Raw genomic sequence first — 19,634 nt, 5'->3', positions numbered from 1 at the left:
TCTAAGTGTTCTTCTGTCTAATTAAATACATGCTATGAAGATGTGAAAAACAAATAAAACTTCCCAGACAAGAAACATGCTATGGCTTCCTGTTGTTTCCTAAATAAAGGAAAAACTCTTCACAATGGCATTTTTTTTTAATGGAGAGATTACAGACTCTCTCTCTCTCTCATCACATTGTTTCATTCTTTACATTTGCCCTGAAGTCAGCTTAATGGAGCTCTTAACAGTACCCAAGATACACCTCTGTCTTCCCGCCTTCATGCTTCTTCTTTTTCTCTGTCCCTTTGAAATCCCCCACCTCCTGCCTCTACGGAAATCCTTAGCCACCCTTTGCATTACAGCTATAAAGCCTCACAGGCTCTCCTAAGTCAGAAGTGATTTCCCACAGTGCCCCCTTGTGGCACTGACTGCATTCTGCTTTTTCTTTTTCTTTTTCTTCTTTTTTTCTTTTTCAGAGATGTAGTTCTTGTTACGTTGCCCAGGCTGGAGCGCAGTGGCTACTCACAGGCATGATCATACTGCACTATAGCCTGGAACTCCTGGGCTCAAGCAATCCTCCTGCCTCTGCCTCTGCCTCACAGGTGTGCACCACCATATTTGTAGTTTTACTTCTCCTGTGAGACATTAACTTAAGGGTCTTATCTATGCCTTGTCTTTCTTTGAGTCCCTAAAAGTGCTCACAGAGCACATACAAATATCTGAGATGTAATTAAATGAAGTGACAGGTCTTTAGATACAGAAATGCAGGACACAGGCAGAAGTCTGGGTAACCTGTGCAGGCCTGGGGCTGGGGAGTAGTGAATTCAGAAGGTCATCTTTGGAGAGAGACAGCACATGGACTGAAATGAAGCTAAAGGCCCTTGCTCTGAGCCCATCTTGGTAACTAATGCCATCCCTGGGGTCTGTAACTGCCAGGGTGCCCCCAGTCCTTTAGCTTCCTGAGGATAATCCTCTATTAAAAATTGTCTAAAAACAGGCCGGGCATGGTGGCTCACACCTGTAATCCAGCACTCTTGAGAGGCGGAGGTGGGAAGACTGCTTGAGGCCAGGAGTTCAAGACCAGTCTGCGTAACACAGCGAAATCCCATCTCTACCAAAAATACAAAAATTAGCTGGGTCTGGTGGTGCATGCCTGTAGTCCCAGCTACTCAGGAGGCTGAGGTGGGAGGATGGTTTGAGCCCAGAAGAGGTCAAGGCTACAGTGAGCTGAGACTGTCACTGCATTCCAGCCTAGGCAACACAGGCAGACCCTGTTTTAAAAAATTGTCTAAAAACAACTTTAGAGAGATAAAAGCTATAAACTATAAAATTCTTTCGTTTATTTATTTTTTGAGACGTAATCTCACTCTTGCCAGGCTGGAGTGCAGTGGCACGATCTCAGCTTACTGCAACCTCTGACTCCCGGGTTCAAGCGATTCTCCTGCCTCAGCCTCCTGAGTAGCTGGGATTACAGGCACGTGCCACCACACCCAGCTAATTTTTTTGTATATTTAGTAGAGACGGGGTTCCACCATGTTGGCCAGGATAGTCTCGATCTCCTGACCCCGTGATCCACCCACCTTGGCCTCCCATAGTGCTGGGATTACAGGTGTGAGCCACTGCGCCCGGCCTAAGAATTCTTTCATTTAAAATGTACTGTTTGGGCTGGGTACAGTGGCTCATGCCTGTAATCCCAGCACTTTGGGAGGCCAAGGCGGGAGGATCACTTAAGGCCAGGAGTTTGAGACCAGCCAGGGCAACATAGCAATACCCTGTTTCTACCAAAAAAAAAAAAAAATTAGCCAGGCATGGTGGTGTATGCCTGTAGTCTCAGCTACTTGGGAGGCTGAAGCAGGAGGATCACTTGAGTCTAGGAGTTTGAGGATGTAGTGAGTTGGGATTGTGCCAGTGTACTCCAGCCTGGGCAAGAGTGAGACCCTGTTTCTAAATAAATAAATAAACAAATGTACTGTTCAGTGGTTTTTAACATATATTCAGAGTTGTCCACCAATCCCCATCGTGTAATTTTAGAACATCTTCATCACCCCAATAAGAAAACTTGTTCCCATTTGTAGTTATTCCCTCTCTCTCCTCCTCAACCTCCTACCCTAGGCAAGCACTACTTTCTGTTTCTATAGACTTGCCTACCTTGGACATTTCATATATGTGGAATCACATAATATGTGGTCTTTTGTGACTGGCTTCTTTCATTTAATATGGTTTCTAAAAACTTGTTTTTGTTTTTTGAGACAGGGTCTCCCTCTTTGCCCCAGGCTGGAGTGCAGTGGCGAGATCATAGCTCACCACAGCCTCAAACTCTGGGGCTTGCAATCCTTCCACCTCAGCTTCCTGAGTAGCTGGGGCTACAGGTGTGCACCACTATGCCCAACTAATTAATTTTTTTTTTTTTTTGTAGAGACGGGGATCTCTCTATGTTGCCCAGGTTGGTCTCAAACTCTTGGCCTCAAGCAATCCTCCAGCCTCAGCCTCCCAAAGTGCTGGGATTACAGGTGTGAGCAACTGCACCAGGACTTAATTTAATATATGTATATATATTTTTCGAGACAGAGTCTCACTCTGTCACCCAGGTTTGAGTGCAGTGGCAGGATCCCGGCTCACTGCAACCTTCACCTCCCAGGTTCAAGTAATTCTCCTGCCTCAGCCTCCCAAGTAGTTGGGACTACAGGCGCACACCACCACACCTGGCTAATTTTTGTATTTTAATAGAGACGGGGGGTGGGCTTGGTGGCTCACGCCAGTGATCCCAGCACTTTGGAAGGCCAAGGTGGGTGGATCACCTGAGGTCGGGAGTTCGAGACCAGCCTGGCCAACATGGTGAAACTCCGTCTCTACTAAAAATACAAAAATTAGCTGGGTGTGGTGGCGTGCACCTATAATCCCAGCTACTGAGGAGACTGAGGCAGGAGAATCGCTTGAACCCAGGAGGTGGAGGTTGCAGTGAGCCAAGATCATGCCACTGCACTCCAGCCTGGGCGACAGAGCAAGACTCCATCTCAAAAAATAAAAAAATAAAAAATAGAGACAGATTTCACTATGTTGGCCAGGCTGGTCTTGAACTCCTGACCTCAAGTGATCTGCCCATCTCAGCCTCCCAAAGTGCTGGGATTACAGGCGTGAGCCACTGTCCCTGGCCTTAATATGTTTTTGAGATTCATTCATGTTGTGGCACGCAGCAGTACTTCACTGCTTTTTGTGATTGAATAATATATTGTATTGTATAGAAATAGCACATTCTGCTTATCCATCATCAGCTGATGAACATTAGGGTTGTTGCAATATTTTGGGTATTGTGAGTAGTGCTGCTATGGACATTTGTGTACAAATGTTTGCGTAGACATGTTTTCAGTTCCGTTGGGTAGATTCCTAGGAGCAGAATCGCTGGGTCATAGGGTAACTCTATGTTTAACTTTCTTTTTCTTTTTTTTTTTTTTGAGAAGGAGTATCGCACTGTCACTCAGGCTGGAGTGTAATGGCACAATCTTGGCTCACCGCAACCTCTGCCTCCCAGGTTCAAGCGACTCTCCTGCTTCAGCCTCCCGAGTGGCCGAGATTACAGGCATGTGCCACCATGCCCAGCTAATTTTTATTTTTATTTATTTATTTAGTTTGAGATGGAGTTTCACTCTTTTTGCCCAGGCTGGAGTGCAATGGCTCACTGCAACCTCCGCCTCCCGGGTTCAAGTGATTCTCCTGCCTCAGCCTCCCGAGTGGCTAGGACTACAGGCTCATGCCACCACACCCAGCTGATGTTTGTATTTTTAGTAGGGACAGGGTTTCATCATGTTGGCCAGGCTGGTCTCAAACTCCTGACCTCGTGATCCACCCGCCTCAGCCTCCCAAAGTGCTAGGGTTACGGGTGTGAACCACCACGCATGGCTGTTGAGCATTTCTTCATGTGCTTATTGGCCACGTGTATATTTTCTCTGGAGAAACGTCTGTTCAAATTCTTTGCCCAGACCAGGAAAGGTGGCTCAGCCTGTAATCCCAACACTTTGGGAGGCTGAGGTGGGTGGATCGCTTGACCCCAGGAGTTCGAGAGCAGCCTAGGCAACATGCCAAAACCCCGTCTCTACTAAAAATACAAAAAATTAGCTGGGTGTGGTGTGTGCCTGTAGTCCCAGCTACTTGGGAGGCTGAAGAAGAAGGATCACCTGAGCCTGAAGAGACTGAGGCTGCAGTGAGCCATGATCGTGCCACTGCACTCCAGCCTGAGCAACACAGTGAGATTCCCCCATCTCAAAAAAAAAAAAAAAAAAAAAAGTAAAATAAATTTCTCTTTGCTTCTGGCTCCTTTAGGTCCTGGCTGTCATTTTCCTGGGCCTCTCTTGCTTCCTGAAAACTTTTCTCTTCCCTTTTCTACATCCCAGTCTAACCCCAGCTCCTCTTTCCTTTCTCATGTGGGGCAGTGACTCCTTTGACTTGTCTTCACTAGACCCCTTCCTCCATTTTCAACAAGTTGGCCCAGGAAGTTTCCCTGAGCCCCTTCCCCAGAGTGAGGAAGCACGGCTGTCATTTTTCTTTTCTATCTTTTTAATTTAAAAATTGTTTTTATTTTTTGAGGGAAGAGTCTTGCTATGTGGGTCAGGCTGGAGTGCAGTGGCACAATCCTAGCTCACTGCAGCCTTGAAGTCCTGGGCTCAAGCAATCCTCCTGCCTCGGCCTTTCAAGTTGTTGGGACTACAGGCACACACTACCAGGCCTGGCTACTTTTTAATTTTTTGTAGAAACAAGGCCTCACTATGTTACCCAAGCTGGTCTCAAACTCCTGGCCTCAAGCAATCTTCTTTCCTCAGCCTCCTAAAGTGCTGGGATTATAGGCATGAGCCACCACACCCAGCCTGTTGTTTTCTTTTCAAAATCATAATTATTTTCTTCCTTATTTATATTTTAGTGTGATGATTGTTCCAGGGCTGCAGTCTCCTCATGTGGAAAATAAGGGAACCAGACTACTCCATCTCTAAGGCTCCTTCCAGTTCTAACATACTATGGAAACTTACAAGTCCATCTGAATGACTAAATGCAGGATTTACATTTGGTAGAGCCTGATTAGAGAGGAAAAGAAAAGATGGGGAAAGTTTCCTTTTTTCTTGCTTCACAGGTTTGCCCACAGCCCAGCTGCATCTGTGAACATGAATGCTCCTTCTACAGAAACAGAGTGGAATCCCCGAAATACCTTTGAGACCCTTTCATGTCAGGTGGGTGGGCCACAGCCCCATCATGGAATAAAAGTCAGCCTTAAGGATTTAGATTTCAATAACTTTCAGTGAACCCCACCTTGAGTCAGGCACTTTGCTAGGTGCTTTTAAACACACTATCCCATTTAATCACAATGGGAGGAAGGTTTTATTGCCTCGATTTTTTTTTTTTTTTGAGACAGAGTCTCACTCTGTCGTCCAGGCTGGAGTGCAGTGTTTGATCTCGGGTCACTGCAACCTCCACCTCCCAGGTTCAAGTGATTCTCCTTGAATCTCAGCCTCCTGAGTGGCTGGGATTACAGGCACCACTACCACGCCTGGCTAATTTTTGTATTTTTAGTAGTGACAGGGTTTCACCATGTGGGCCAGGCTGGTCTCAAACTCCTGACCTCAAGTGATCCGCCTGCCTTGGCCTCCCAGAGTGCTGGGATTACAGGCGTGAGCCACTGTGTCCAGCCAATTGCCTCAATTTTAAGGATGAGGAAAATGGTGCTCACCGAGAGGCCAGGTAGCTAGCTACTTCAAAGTCACACAGCCACTGAGGAGCAGAGCTACGAGGCCTCGACTGTCCCTTGGGAAGATGAGTTAAGATACTAAAAAAGAAGAAAAAAAAAAAAAACACCCACTAAAGCAACAAACTCCATGCCTACAGGAGCTGGGCAAGTAAAAATAAGGAGACGGGTAGGCATGAGAAAACAGGAGCAGTGGGAAGGACTTGTCTATTCTCTGACCTTGGCAGCTGCTGACCAGCAGCAGGTAATGCCATGCAGCAGTGTGGGTGTTAACGTGGCTGATTTCCTAGTGTCTCAACTGATGGGGGAGAGCCAGAGTTTGCATGAATTATCCCAATTTTTAAAGAAGGAGCCAACAGTGAGCCAAACACGATACCACCACAGAACAAATCTGGTCTATGGGACTACTATTGAGGATGAATTCCTTTGGCTTAACACCCATCCTCCTGTTCATTCATCTTCTCAAAAGCAAACATGCTGTAAGTGAGGAGGGAGGTCACCTTCAGCCATACGGCGCCATTCTACCGGCGAGAAGTGGTGGGGAATGTGGGACAGGGAAGACTTTGTAGCTGGGGAAGAAATTAAGTCATTGTCACCAAGGATTTGGCCCTGCCTTCACCGGTTTCCCTGGACGGCAGAGAGGGCCCTACCATAGAATGTTACCGACAACTGGGAGCAAATGGGTGCCCCGGCCCTGTTCGTTCAGCTGGGTGAAAACGAGGGTCTTGGGGGCACAGGTTTAGGTGGGATGGGTGGGGGATAGTAGCTTTCTTTTTCAATTGTTGAACACAGAAGAGAAACCCAAAGCAAGGCGCCAATCATTAAAACACACAAACACAGACACACACGCGCAAGTCACCTTGCTCGCTGGGTACTTTAGTTACCTCAAACGGAAATGGGGTTTTCAGCCCCTCTTTTCCTGCCTACCTCATGGGACTGTTGCCAAAGAGGAAGGAACCGGAAGGAAAGGTCTTGGGACAGGACAGGGGCGAAGCAGCCGTGCATTCGTTATGATGTGAGGGGTGCCGGGGGCTGGAGACTGAGGTCGGGGAGAGCACGGGCCCTGGGTCCTTAGTGCCAGCGGGCGGCCGGAACCAGAGTGCGGGGGTCTAGGGATTCGGGGACGCAGACGCACCAGGCCCACACATCCCGCTCAGAAGACTGCGGAAAGTCGCCCGCACAGGACAGGGACACGCCCCGGACACGCCCTGCCCCGCACTTCTGGGGCGCGACCCGGAAGCGGAAGGGAACCCGTTTCTTTTCCTTCCCCAGTGCGTCTTTCCTGCGTCGTTCCGGCGCGGCGGGAGCGGAGATCTGCGACCGTTTGCAGCTTGCGGTAGGGAGGCGTGGAGGTCTGAAGCCTCCGAGCAGCCGCGGCCATGGCGGATGTAACCGCGCGTAGTCTGCAATACGAGTACAAGGCGGTGCGTTTGGGCTCGGGGGAGGATTCTAGGCTCAGGAGTCCAATGGGGAGGGGGAGGCTGAAAAAGGGAGTTTCAGTCTGAAGGCCTACAGGAGAGCCACGAAAATGGAGGGGAGATGGAATCGGGGTGAAGGTGGGGGTTATACGATGACGTGAATAACCTACTGGGGTCTGGGGAGTGCTAAGATCTCTCTAGGAAGAGTTTCTCGAGTCCCTTCAACGCTAAGCCCGCCCCCTTCCACACGTCACTCCCAACCGACTCACCACTTTTCGCAGGTGTGGGTTATGATGGGCACTGTTAGGAACAAGAATTGTTTAGCTGATTCGACAGCCCATAAGACTTATTCAGCTGTATGCTTCTGCACAGCGTTATACTACGCAATTCTTAAGGAAAATATATTTTTATTACGATTAGTGATTATAAGCAACTAGTTACTACGATTTTTCCATCAGCTGGGGTAACTATGATAGTAGGAATTGGCCCTGCTCATGTCAGAGCTTCAATAATGTTTTGATCTTTCCAGAACTCGAATCTTGTGCTCCAAGCTGACCGTTCTCTCATTGACCGGACCCGCCGGGATGAACCCACAGGAGAGGTGCTGTCCCTTGTTGGGAAGCTGGAGGGCACCCGTATGGGAGACAAGGCTCAACGGACCAAACCGCAGATGCAGGAGGAAAGAAGAGCCAAGTGAGTGCCAAGGGGATACTATTTTTTCCTTCAGATCCAAAGTCTCTTCCCTTTAACATTCAAGCAGCATTTTTGCTGGAATGCTTGGTGTAAGATCAGTGGCATTAAAACAATTTAGTGAAGGTAAAAACAGACCAGGAGAGTTTAAAGATTTTTTGGCCTTAACAAGTGCATCTCAAGTGGAAAATAACTTGTTGGTACCTTTTTCTTACATGTGTGTTTCTGGTCCATAGACAGATCTTAATTTTCTTCAGGGTATTTTCAAGACCCTTGCTATTCCTATGTCCTAGTAATTCTTTTTCCTTTTTTTTCCATTACTAACTTCCTACCCCTACTTTTTCCCTTTACTCTTGTCCACTTCCTACCTATTTTGTTGTTACAACCTAATTTAAGCATCCGTAGTATGAAAGACAGGTTTCTTTCTTAGTTTGCATTTTTTTCTTTCTTTTTTTTTTTTTAAGATTTCTTGGGGATATATTTCAAAACTTAAATTTACCTCACCATTATCTTTTGATCTTGAATATCTTGGTGTCTTGCTCCCTTTCCTATGATGAAGTTTCCAAAATTCCTAGGCTTAGTTTGATTAAAGTAGTTATGTTTGAAATGAGTTAATACATTATCTCCACTTTGTGCTATATCTTCTTTTCCAGTTTTGTTATAGTTTGTTGATAGTCAACGGCAGTAGATTCTGTTGGAGCTTGTTTCTCTAGCTAGAAAAGGAAAATGCATTTGAGAGGTGAAAAACTAGTCAAAATCCTATTATATAATAGTCTCATACAACGTATAAGGGTTGTATTTTTTTTTTTTTTTTTGAGACGGAATCTCACTCTGTCACCCAGGCTGGAGTGCAGTGGCGTGATCTCTGCTCACGGCAACCTCCACCTCCCGGGTTCAAGCAATTCTCCTGCCTCAGCCTCCTGAGTAGCTGGGATTACAGGCACTCGCCACTGTGCCCGGCTAATTTTTGTGTTTTTAGTAGATACAGGGTTTCTCCATGTTGGCCAGGTTGGTCTTGAACTCCTGGCTTCAGGTGATCTGCCTGCCTTGGCCTCCCAAAATGTTGGGATTACAGGCGTGAACCACTGCACCTGGCCGAAGGGTTGTACTTTTTAAATGAGAAACATATTTCATTGTAACGTTTAGTGCATCTAGTGAGAAGATGATAGGGAATTTTTCTTTCTGTCACTGTGTCCCATGAAGAAATACTCCTACATGTGATTAAGACCAAATGGAATCATTTGCTGAGGCTCAGGTACCTGTTTTCAGATATTAACTTCTTGCCATGAAGCTGAGGAGAGGAGGGTGGGCTTGATCCAGTCTTCCCTCAGGGACGAAAGGTTCTGCCATTCAGTATCACATTGCATGTCCATTAGGCGAAGAAAGCGTGATGAGGACCGGCATGACATCAACAAGATGAAGGGTTACACTCTGCTGTCGGAGGGCATTGATGAGATGGTGGGCATCATCTACAAGCCCAAAACTAAAGAGACCCGGGAGACCTATGAGGTGCTACTCAGCTTCATCCAGGCTGCTCTTGGGGACCAGGTGAGTGTGATATTGTGAAATATATATTAGGTCTTTATTTCATTTTCTGGCATACAGCTTCTAAGATCCTGGGAATCTTCGAAGTGATAAGTATCTTTTTGTATGCTGATGAGTTGACTGATGGCTGGCAGCACCTAGGTAGTTCAGAATGGAGGCTGGTCATTTAATCAATCATGCCTACATAATGAAGCCTCCATAAGAACCCCAAAAGGACTAGGTTTAGAGAGTTTGCGGATAGCTGCACACATGGAGGTTTCTGGAGGGTGGTGCGCCTGAGAGGGCCTGGTAGCGCCACACCCCTTCCCACATGCCTGCCCTGTGTACCTCTTCCATCTGTTGCATCTTTTGTAATATGCCTTATAGTAAAAATAAGTGTTTCCCTGATTTGCTCTAGCAAATTAGTTGAACCCCAAAAGGGGATTGTGGAAACCTGGATTTATAGCTGTATAGTGAGAAGCACAGGTCAAACAACCTGTGCTTGTGACTGGCATCATGAAGTGAGAGGCAGGCTTGTGGGGCTGAGTCTCAGCCTGTGGGATCTGACACTATCTCCATGTAGTTAGTGTTGGAACGGAATTGAATTTGAGGACCCCCAGCTTGTGTCCACTGCACAATTTTTGGATTGGTTGCTGGTGGGGAGGAATTGTCACAGAAGCCTTCTGTGTTAATTGTTGTGAGAGTATAGAAAAAAACGAGTTTGCTTTATTTCTATACCTCAGAGTGAGGTGGCCAGAGGATGAGACCATGTGTCAGAAAGGGAGAGGGTCACAGCTGGGAGACTGAACCTTTTCTCTGGATCCTCTTGTGGGCTGTACTGGTTGGCAGAAGTGGCTTATATTTACTGAACACTTGATTTGTGTGAACAGCATGTGTCTTCCCCCCACCCCACATAACTCCATGAATAGGTGCTGTTAATATTCATTTTCCATTTTATAGAAGAGAGATGTGAGGCAAGAATAGTTAAGTAATTTTCCCAAATCACAGAAGTAGTATTTGGCAGAGCCAAGATATGATCCAGATAGTTTATCTCTGGAATCTATGTTCCTAACCATTACACATATGTTATTAGATTGGGGACCATTATGAGTCTGAGGAGCTCTGTTGAGGTGGGTGCTAGAGGAAGTGAGGACAAAGAATTACAAAAGTGTGGCAAGCTAGAGGAGGTCTGCCAAGTGACTACCACCTGGAGACGTGGCAAGCTGTTGTGGAAGCGGAAGCTGTGTCCTGCTGCTTGAGGCCACCTAGCTAATCTTTTTAAAAACAGACAAGTCTTCCTTTAGTTGTGGCATTTTAAATCAGCATTAATGAGAAAGGTCAGAGCCTAGTATGCGGCAGGTTTTGAAGAGGCGTGGCTCTTCACATCCTGCCACCACATACACCTGGTTGGTGATGTTTTGCCTGTCATCGTTCTCAATATTGGTTGGTTGTTTCTTGCCACCAGCCACGTGATATCCTTTGTGGGGCAGCTGATGAAGTTCTAGCTGTTCTAAAGAATGAAAAGCTGCGGGACAAGGAAAGGCGAAAGGAGATTGACCTGCTGCTGGGTCAAACAGATGATACCAGATACCATGTGCTAGTGAACCTGGGCAAAAAGATCACAGACTATGGTGGAGATAAGGAAATCCAAAATATGGGTAAGTGAGCTCTTTATGCCCTGATCATGTTCACTGGTTGTTGTTGACCCCTAAACATGCATCTTTTAGCATCATTCATTTAAAAACCTTAATGTCAGTGAGTTCCCATAATCTGTTCTGTGTTTTTTGAAGAGTTACAATTGATGGACACCAGAATCCCTAGATTCCAGCAGCTGTTCCTTACTCTGAGACCCTTTTATTGTGTGGAATATGAGAAAATGTGGGCAGAGCCTTGGGGACTCAAGTGGTTGAGCAAGCAGAGCTGGGCTGACTCCAAGCCTGGCAGGTGGAGAAGGTCTTGGCAGTGGCTGCATAGGTGGCTCTCTCATGTTGATCATCTAAGTGTCCGTATGTGTCCTTAGCACTTAGATCTTTCCTGAGGAGAGGTAGTTGGGGAGGACATCGGCTCCAGAGTGCGTTGTTTTACTAGCCATTCACTGCCCTCTTTTTCTAATCCTTCATTGTTTCAGATGACAACATTGATGAGACATATGGTGTGAATGTGCAGTTTGAGTCTGATGAGGAGGTGAGTGATAAAGCAAACAGACCCAGTCCGTTCTTGTTTTTGAAGTTGATTAAGGTAAAGGGACCCCTTCTAGTGTAAAGAAGCTCCCTAGTTTAAACCAGATAAATTTTATGGTGTTGTGTGGGTTTCAGACTTGGGCATTATATGTTCTTTTGCTTAAAAAAAAAATGCAGTTATCTCTTAACTTTGCTATCGCAAATTTAACAAATATAAAGCAATATAATTTTTTTTTTTGAGACGGAGTCTTCTCTGTCACCCACGCTGGAGCACAGTGGTGTGATCTCGGCTCACTGCAAGCTCTGCCTCCCAGGTTCACGCCATTCTCCTGCCTCAGCCTCCCAAGCAGCTGGGACTACAGGCGCCCGCCACCATGCCCAGCTAATTTTTTATATTTTTAGTAGAGACGGGGTTTCACCGTGTTAGCCAGGATGGTCTTGATCTCCTGACCTCAGGTGATCCGCCCCCCCTCGGCGTCCCAAAGTGCTGGGATTACAGGAGTGAGCCACCGTGCCCGGCCGCAATATAATTATTTAAAATATACCAAGTGGATCAGCAAAAAGAAAGAAAAAAGATAAAGTACAGTGAATACTTTCATTGAGAATGTATCTGCTATGTTTTACTGCATTTTAACCTTATTACAATATTTTCCCATTTTTCATTACTGTGTCCGACCAAAAGATTGCACATTTGCCCTAGAGCACAGACATAGTTCGTACATGGTTAAGTCACTGGGGTTAATGTTAACTGTCTAATAGAATTCCTTGAATATAACTAAATAGGAATAAGTGGGGTACTTTGAAAAAATTACAGAGTGTCTTAGACTTCTCAGTGAGTAGATGTGGCTCCTGAAAGCAAAAATGGAGCCCCGGTATATATATACCAAGGCTGGAAGAAGGGGCCGCACGGGGAGAGTCAGAGGACTAGGAGCCAAGACTTCTGAATTTGAGTCCTGTATCTTGGCAGGTCATCTTGCCTCAGTTTCTTCTTCTATAAAATGAGGCCATTTCAATAGGTGATTGCTAAGCCTCTTCCTATAGTTAATAGGATTTGATGATTTTAAGTAGCCACAAACTGCTTTGCTTTTAGCAGTTCATTCATTTAACAGTGCTCATTATTGAAGTACCTGCTTTGACTGACACTATGCCAAGTACGCCTAATGTGCAGTATATGAGTAAATAGAGTGGTGAGCAGGCTAAGTGTGGTCTCTTCATTCCTGAGTCGCCACCTGCTTTCCCAGGCATGCCTCTGTATAGCTCTTCTCTCCTTAGCTGATCACTGTTTTTGAGTGTTGATTGTGTGTGTATTAGAGAGAGGCTATGATCCAGTTGATTGCCATTGTAGCAGCCTAAGGTGAGAAATAGAAAGTAGATGCATCTAATAAGTCATGCTAAGCAGTCATTCTATGTCCACTGGAATAAGGCTTCCAGTAGGCTCTCGGTTTCACCCCAAAGCCATTTCTCTACCCATTGAGCTAATTTAGGGTGACTTGAGGGAGAGGTTCTGTGCTGATGTAGGATCAGCTCCAGATCATGGTTGAGTTGGGGCCATTTCCACAGGAAGGTGATGAAGATGTGTACGGGGAGGTTCGAGAAGAGGCATCTGATGATGACATGGAAGGGGACGAGGCTGTTGTGCGCTGCACCCTCTCGGCTAATGTAAGTTCAGTTTGCTCTTTCTCATTGCTACAAGGTTACTTTTGGGTGTTAGTGCTTCTTCCCCATGCCTAGGTCCTGTTACATTTATTGAGCCACCTTTTGCTGGAGTGAACTATAATAAACACTTAGTGTCTAGAGTTCCTTAAGATTTCGGTTGGTTTTCTTCCTTCCCAAAGATGTATGTTGATGAAATCTTAGTCTGGTGTGCTTCTGAACTCAATATTCCAGAGTTTTTCCCTCTGGAAAGTCCTCACAAGAAGGTGGGCTGTGGCGTGAAGTAGAACTTGGTTGCAGAGTGGTGGCAAAGTGATCGAGGCTGGCAGAGACCTGGTGAGCTAAATGCCTGGTTACTTTTATAGCTCGTAGCCTCAGGTGAACTGATGAGTTCCAAGAAGAAGGATTTGCACCCTCGGGATATTGATGCATTTTGGCTACAGCGGCAGCTCAGTCGTTTCTATGATGATGCCATTGTGTCGCAGAAGAAGGCAGATGAAGTATTGGAGATTTTGAAGGTATGGCCAAGATGACAATAGTTGTGTATTTAGTGTATCTTAGCACATGGGGACAGCATATGAAGTGGCAGATGGCTTTGTCCTTAATGGTGGTGTTACCTTCTCTCTGCAGACGGCCAGTGACGATCGGGAATGTGAGAATCAGCTGGTTCTGCTGCTTGGTTTCAACACCTTTGATTTCATTAAAGTGCTGCGGCAGCACAGGATGATGAGTGAGTATATGGTGGGGTCTTCCTGCAGAGTGAGTACACATGTGTGCATGTGTGACACAGAGATTCTGTTGTTTTCACAGCCTAAGTGCTTGTTTCTTTTATTTGTCTTCTTTCTACCCTGAGGATGGTTTTTTGCCTTATTTCCTCCTCCTCACTTTTCCTTTGTTCCTTTTGTTGTGGGTAGTTTTATACTGTACCTTGCTGGCCAGTGCACAAAGTGAAGCTGAAAAGGAAAGGATTATGGGAAAGATGGAAGCTGACCCAGAGCTATCCAAGTTCCTCTACCAGCTTCATGAAACCGAGAAGGAGGATCTGATCCGAGTAAGGACTGGGTTGGTTTATCTGTCTTCTGAGCTAATGGTGGCTAGAAGATTGCAGCATGCAGCTAAATTCATGTTAAAAGTGGAAGTTGAAAAAGTAATTTCTCTAAATTCTTTGGGGTTTATCAGTGCATACAGGTTAGAATCAACACATCCACATTGGTTTGGTCATGAGACCAGTGACCTGCTGCTGTCTTTCACCAGCACTGTGGGGACCTTTATTGTTTATTTACACAGTAAATACATGGCGTTTACTAAAATAGAGTAACAGAACACATGTACTTGCTTAATGGAACCCAAACTTCTACCCCTCAGGGGTAGCCCTTGGTACTTAATTATAGAACGTCTATTTGTGGCATCCCTGTACTGCGCATTGCCCCTTTAAAAGTGTTTGTTTTCTTTGATCATTCTGGTGGTCCCCATGTAAAGCATTGTCTTTCTGTTTGACGACTTACTGGTCAGCACCTGTGACTCAAGTATTAGCTAAGCAGGGACAGAAAAGGACAAGAACCTATGATACTGATGAATTGTTTCTGTGATTTTTATCTTTGCCCACTATAGGAGGAAAGGTCCCGGAGAGAGCGAGTGCGTCAGTCTCGAATGGACACAGATCTGGAAACCATGGATCTTGACCAGGGTGGAGAGGTAGGATCCAGGGTGATTTATTTTCCAGGCCTTGATGGACGGAAAACTCACTTGCTCGGCTTGCTTACTTCCTTTGCGTTTTTGTCTTTCACATTCCCAGGCACTGGCTCCACGGCAGGTTCTGGACTTGGAGGACCTGGTTTTTACCCAAGGGAGCCACTTTATGGCCAATAAACGCTGTCAGCTTCCTGATGGATCCTTCCGTCGCCAGCGTAAGGGCTATGAAGAGGTGCATGTGCCTGCTCTGAAGCCCAAGCCCTTTGGCTCAGAAGAGGTAAGTGAATTGCTTTCCTCAGTTCTCTGCTCAGTTCACCTCCTGGTTTGGATTTCAACCATTGACCAGAATGTAGCCTTGTTTCATATATGGTTTATTTCAGGGCTGAAAGCTGCAACAGAATTTTCCCATTCTGATTTTGAGCCCAGGGGACAATATTGATCTCTGGACTGACCTTTAATGGAGAGTTATGCAAAGAGATTGCCAGAGAACAAAATCCTGGCAATCCCACAATAACAGTCTGCTCAAGGATGCTGCCAACATGATATTGATAGCACTTCTTTTCTTCTAGCAACTGCTTCCAGTGGAAAAGCTGCCAAAGTATGCCCAGGCTGGGTTTGAGGGCTTCAAAACACTGAATCGGATCCAGAGTAAGCTCTACCGTGCTGCCCTTGAGACGGATGAGAATCTGCTGCTGTGTGCTCCTACTGTAAGTGCCACCCTGCCTGCTTTTTTCTTGTAGAATATGGTGTGGAGTTTCCGTTGCAAGACTGTTTTTTATCTCCACCCCTACCCCCTAATTCTTTGCCCTTTGATGGAAGAGAGGTTAAATAGTAGGATAAAGTGCCCAGGACAAGCTCTATTCTCTATTTGGGAAATAAGCCCATGGAAGTTAGGGCAGTGAGAATAACCAGGTGAATAGGCGTTCTCATCCCTGACCTCTCCCGTAGGGTGCCGGGAAGACCAACGTGGCCCTGATGTGCATGCTCCGAGAGATCGGGAAACACATAAACATGGATGGCACCATCAATGTGGATGACTTCAAGATAATCTACATTGCCCCCATGCGCTCCTTGGTGCAGGAGATGGTGGGCAGCTTTGGAAAGGTGAGGGAGTAGAACTTTCCTCCAGAGGATACTGGGTGCAGCTATCAAAGTGTTGTGGACAGGCTTGGACCTCACCGCTTCTTGTATTAGGGCATCTCTGGAGTGCCTCCTGGGATTGTTTTTATTTTTTATTTTTCTCTCCCCATTTCCAAGATGGAACTTAACTCAGGTACAGAGTTTCTGAAGTAAGAATGTCCTGAGCCATCTTTTACAAGGGTTAGCATCTTTCTTTCATCCTCTCCATGGCAATTTTCTGCAGTTGGTATCATTTGTGTTATTGAAGTATTATGAAACATCAAATGGATGTGGATGATAATACACCTAGTGGTGTTATTGTGGGTCTTGTTATCTACAAGTTGCCATTTCTTCCTCTTGTGTACACAGTTCCCAGAGATCTTTTTTTTTTGAGACAGGGTCTCGCTGTCGCCCAAGCTGGAGTGCAATGGCACAATCATGGCTCACTGCAGCCTTAACTTCCCAGGCTCAAGTGATCCTCCCACGTCAGCCTCCCTGGTAGCTGTGATTATAGACATGTACTACTACGTTAGCTAATTTTTATATTTTTTGTAGAGAGAGGGTTTCACCATGGTCTAGAACTCCTGGACTCAAGCATTCTGCCTGCGTTGGCCTCTGAAAGTGCTAGGATTACAGGCATGAGCCACCGTGCCTGGCCCCCAGAGATCTTTTGTCTGCTTTATTTGCCTGAGTTAAATTTGGATTTGTTTGAGGAAGATATGTTCATAAGATCTGATTCGCCTTGTATTCAGCTGATGGGTTGATGCCTGCTCCCAATGCCCTACACTCCAATTGCCCAAACAGAAATCATGGTGTCCAGGCTTCTTCAAGCATTCCTGCCTAATGTAGTTTTCCTCCCACAGCGCCTGGCCACTTATGGCATCACTGTTGCTGAACTGACTGGGGACCACCAGCTGTGCAAAGAAGAGATCAGTGCCACTCAGATCATCGTCTGCACCCCCGAGAAGTGGGACATCATCACCCGCAAGGGTGGCGAGCGCACCTACACCCAGCTGGTGCGGCTCATCATTCTGGTGAGTTGGGAGCACTCGTAGAATATAGAGGCTAGTTGTGTCAGGGCGGGTTTGCTGGGTTTTCATGCGAAATGTTTCTTTGCTGCCTTTTCTGTAGGCACTAGCCTTTGTAATGACTAGTCCTCCAATTCCGTAGGATGAGATCCATCTTCTCCACGATGACAGAGGTCCTGTCTTAGAAGCTTTGGTGGCCAGGGCCATCCAAAACATTATAATGACAGCTATTGTCAGCTTGTGTTTGCCATGTTATTTATTTATTTATTTATTTGTTTGTTTGTTTGATACGGAGTCTAGCTCTGTCGCCCAGGCTGAGTACAGTGGCACGATCTCGGCTCACTGCAGCCTCTGCCTCCCGAGTTCAAGCGATTCTCCTGCCTCAGCCTCCCCAGTAGCTGGGATTACAGGCGCCTGCCACCATGCCCAGCTAATTTTTATATTTTTAGTAGTGACTGGGTTTCACTGTGTTGGCCAGGCTGGTCTCGAACTCCTGACCTCGTGACCTGCTCACGTCAGCCTCCCAAAGTTCTGGGATTACAAGCGTGAGCCACTGCGCCCAGCCTGCCATGTTATTCTTTATATATTTTTTTATGTCTGAAATATTTTACTACACTTGATCTTAGCCAAAAGGCCAAGAAGCGATGTCTGAAATATTTTGAAACAAATGTAAACAGATAGACAAAAAACCATCATATCCAACATCATGAAGGGCTTTATAAGTAAAAGAATCCATTCTCTGAGGGAATGAGTGAGGAATCAGGATATTGTATTCCATATACACAGAAACTTCCAGAGATTAGTGACTAAGTCTGAGTATGGTTTAAGTAGTCTGGGAAAAGCAAGAGAGGAGACTTCACGTGTTGGTTTTCAGTGTTCTGGAGCAGGGGTTGGCGGTCTGTGGCTACAGGCTTTGTTCTGTTGGAACATAGTTACACCCATTTGTTTATGTATTGTTTACAGCTGCTTTTGGCTGCAATGGCAGAGCTGAGTATTTGCAATAGGGGCTGCATGGCCCAAAGCCTGAAATACTGACTATCTGGCCTTTTTTTTTTAGATGGAGTTTTGCTCTTGTTGCCCAGGCTGGGGTGCAATGGTGCAATCTCAGCTAACTACAGCCTCCGCCTCCCGGGTTCAAGCAGTTCTCCTGCCTCAGTCTCCCGACTAGCTGGGATTACAGTTGCCCGCCACCATGCCCAGCTAATTTTTTGTATTTTTAGTAGAGACGGGGTTTCGCCAATCTGATGGCCAGGCTGGTCTCGAACTCCTGGCCTTGGGTGATCCACCTACCTCGGCCTCCCAAAGTGCTGGGATTACAGGCATGAGCCACTGCACCAGGCTTTTTTTTTTTTTTTTTTTGAGATGGAGCATCTGACTTTTTAAAAAAAACGTTTCTGGCCCCTGCTTTAGAGCTTTGCTACTTGAAGCCTGATCCATGGTGGGGGTCGTAGCAGCAGCAGCATGGAATAGGAGCTTGTTAGAAATGCAGGATTTGTGGCCTTACCCCACACCTGCTGAATACAATCTGCATTTTAACAACATCCCCTGGCTTTGGGATACTTAATAAAATTTGAGATGCACTGCTTTAGACTATTCAAACTCATCATTTGATGCATGATAGCTTTTGTTCTGGGGAACTATTAACTGCCAGAGGTGAAGCTTCTGATCAGATCATATTTATATCCTTTTTCATAAAGAAGTTTTCCTTTAAGTAAAGTTATAAACTCATTTATCTGAGTTTCAGAATTTCTTCATACAAAGTATGTTACTGAACTGTACCAAAGCAACTTATGGTCAGAGTCTGTTACTTTCTGGAGTATTTCATGGTAAATATTGTCTCCATCCTTTGGGCATCTCTGGCTTGGGATCCCTTGTCTTTTTTCTTAGGCATATTAGGTTATATGCCTACAATATGGGACAATTCCAGGAAAAGGGACTACGTATCTCTAGTGCTAGAGGTAATTGCTGTCCTCCAATTCTGTAGGATGAGATTCATCTTCTCCACGATGACAGAGGTCCTGTCTTAGAAGCTTTGGTGGCCAGGGCCATCCGAAACATTGAGATGACCCAAGAGGATGTCCGACTCATTGGTCTCAGTGCCACCCTACCCAACTATGAAGATGTAGCCACCTTTCTACGTGTTGACCCTGCCAAGGGTCTTTTTTACTTTGACAACAGGTATCAGAAAAGACTGGGCAAAGTTCTGCCAAGGTGACCATCCTGCTGTCCTTCCCCTTTTCCAAGGAGTGCTACTGGGTTGGGTTTTAGAAGGGCCTTTGGGTTTTGATGTGGTGTAAATCATAATGGAGGAATATTGCTCTTGGGGCAATGAAAAAGACTGTTTATTCCCACAGTATTTTCTGCCAAAGCCTCATTTGTCTAACTGTTGAACTTCTAGCTTCCGTCCAGTGCCTCTGGAACAGACATATGTGGGTATCACAGAGAAAAAAGCTATCAAGCGTTTCCAGATCATGAATGAAATCGTCTATGAAAAAATCATGGAACATGCTGGAAAAAATCAGGTTTGCCCATGGTTTATGGTTACTCTCGAACCCCATTCTTTCGAATGTTTGATTCACCAATAATTGGGGAAGATTGACAGAAATTAAAAGAGAGAAGA

General features: G+C 45.8%; 1 protein-coding gene across 4 annotated transcripts in view; it reads left to right on the top strand.

The window, feature by feature from the left end:
* Window positions 1-6,572: 6,572 nt before the first annotated feature.
* SNRNP200 (small nuclear ribonucleoprotein U5 subunit 200) overlaps window positions 6,573-19,634 on the top strand; it is a 34,895-nt gene continuing 21,833 nt past the window's right edge. For all 4 annotated transcript variants that reach the window (XR_010123215.1, XM_063649077.1, XM_063649076.1 and 1 more), the window contains exons 1-16: window positions 6,573-7,134; window positions 7,658-7,821; window positions 9,195-9,366; window positions 10,808-11,000; window positions 11,471-11,526; window positions 13,083-13,181; window positions 13,541-13,693; window positions 13,806-13,905; window positions 14,090-14,226; window positions 14,787-14,870; window positions 14,971-15,144; window positions 15,437-15,574; window positions 15,816-15,971; window positions 16,850-17,020; window positions 18,999-19,192; window positions 19,413-19,536. Coding sequence is in view for 3 of the 4 variants with exons in the window: in XM_063649077.1 (XP_063505147.1) it covers window positions 7,090-7,134; window positions 7,658-7,821; window positions 9,195-9,366; window positions 10,808-11,000; window positions 11,471-11,526; window positions 13,083-13,181; window positions 13,541-13,693; window positions 13,806-13,905; window positions 14,090-14,226; window positions 14,787-14,870; window positions 14,971-15,144; window positions 15,437-15,574; window positions 15,816-15,971; window positions 16,850-17,020; window positions 18,999-19,192; window positions 19,413-19,536 (2,160 nt within the window). In the remaining variant the exon portion in view is untranslated. The remainder of the gene's footprint in view (window positions 7,135-7,657; window positions 7,822-9,194; window positions 9,367-10,807; window positions 11,001-11,470; window positions 11,527-13,082; window positions 13,182-13,540; window positions 13,694-13,805; window positions 13,906-14,089; window positions 14,227-14,786; window positions 14,871-14,970; window positions 15,145-15,436; window positions 15,575-15,815; window positions 15,972-16,849; window positions 17,021-18,998; window positions 19,193-19,412; window positions 19,537-19,634) is intronic.

Source organism: Pongo pygmaeus, chromosome 12 (assembly GCF_028885625.2).
Source record: "Pongo pygmaeus isolate AG05252 chromosome 12, NHGRI_mPonPyg2-v2.0_pri, whole genome shotgun sequence".
Taxonomy (NCBI): Eukaryota; Metazoa; Chordata; class Mammalia; order Primates; family Hominidae; genus Pongo; species Pongo pygmaeus.
This window is presented reverse-complemented; position numbering and strand designations above follow the sequence as displayed.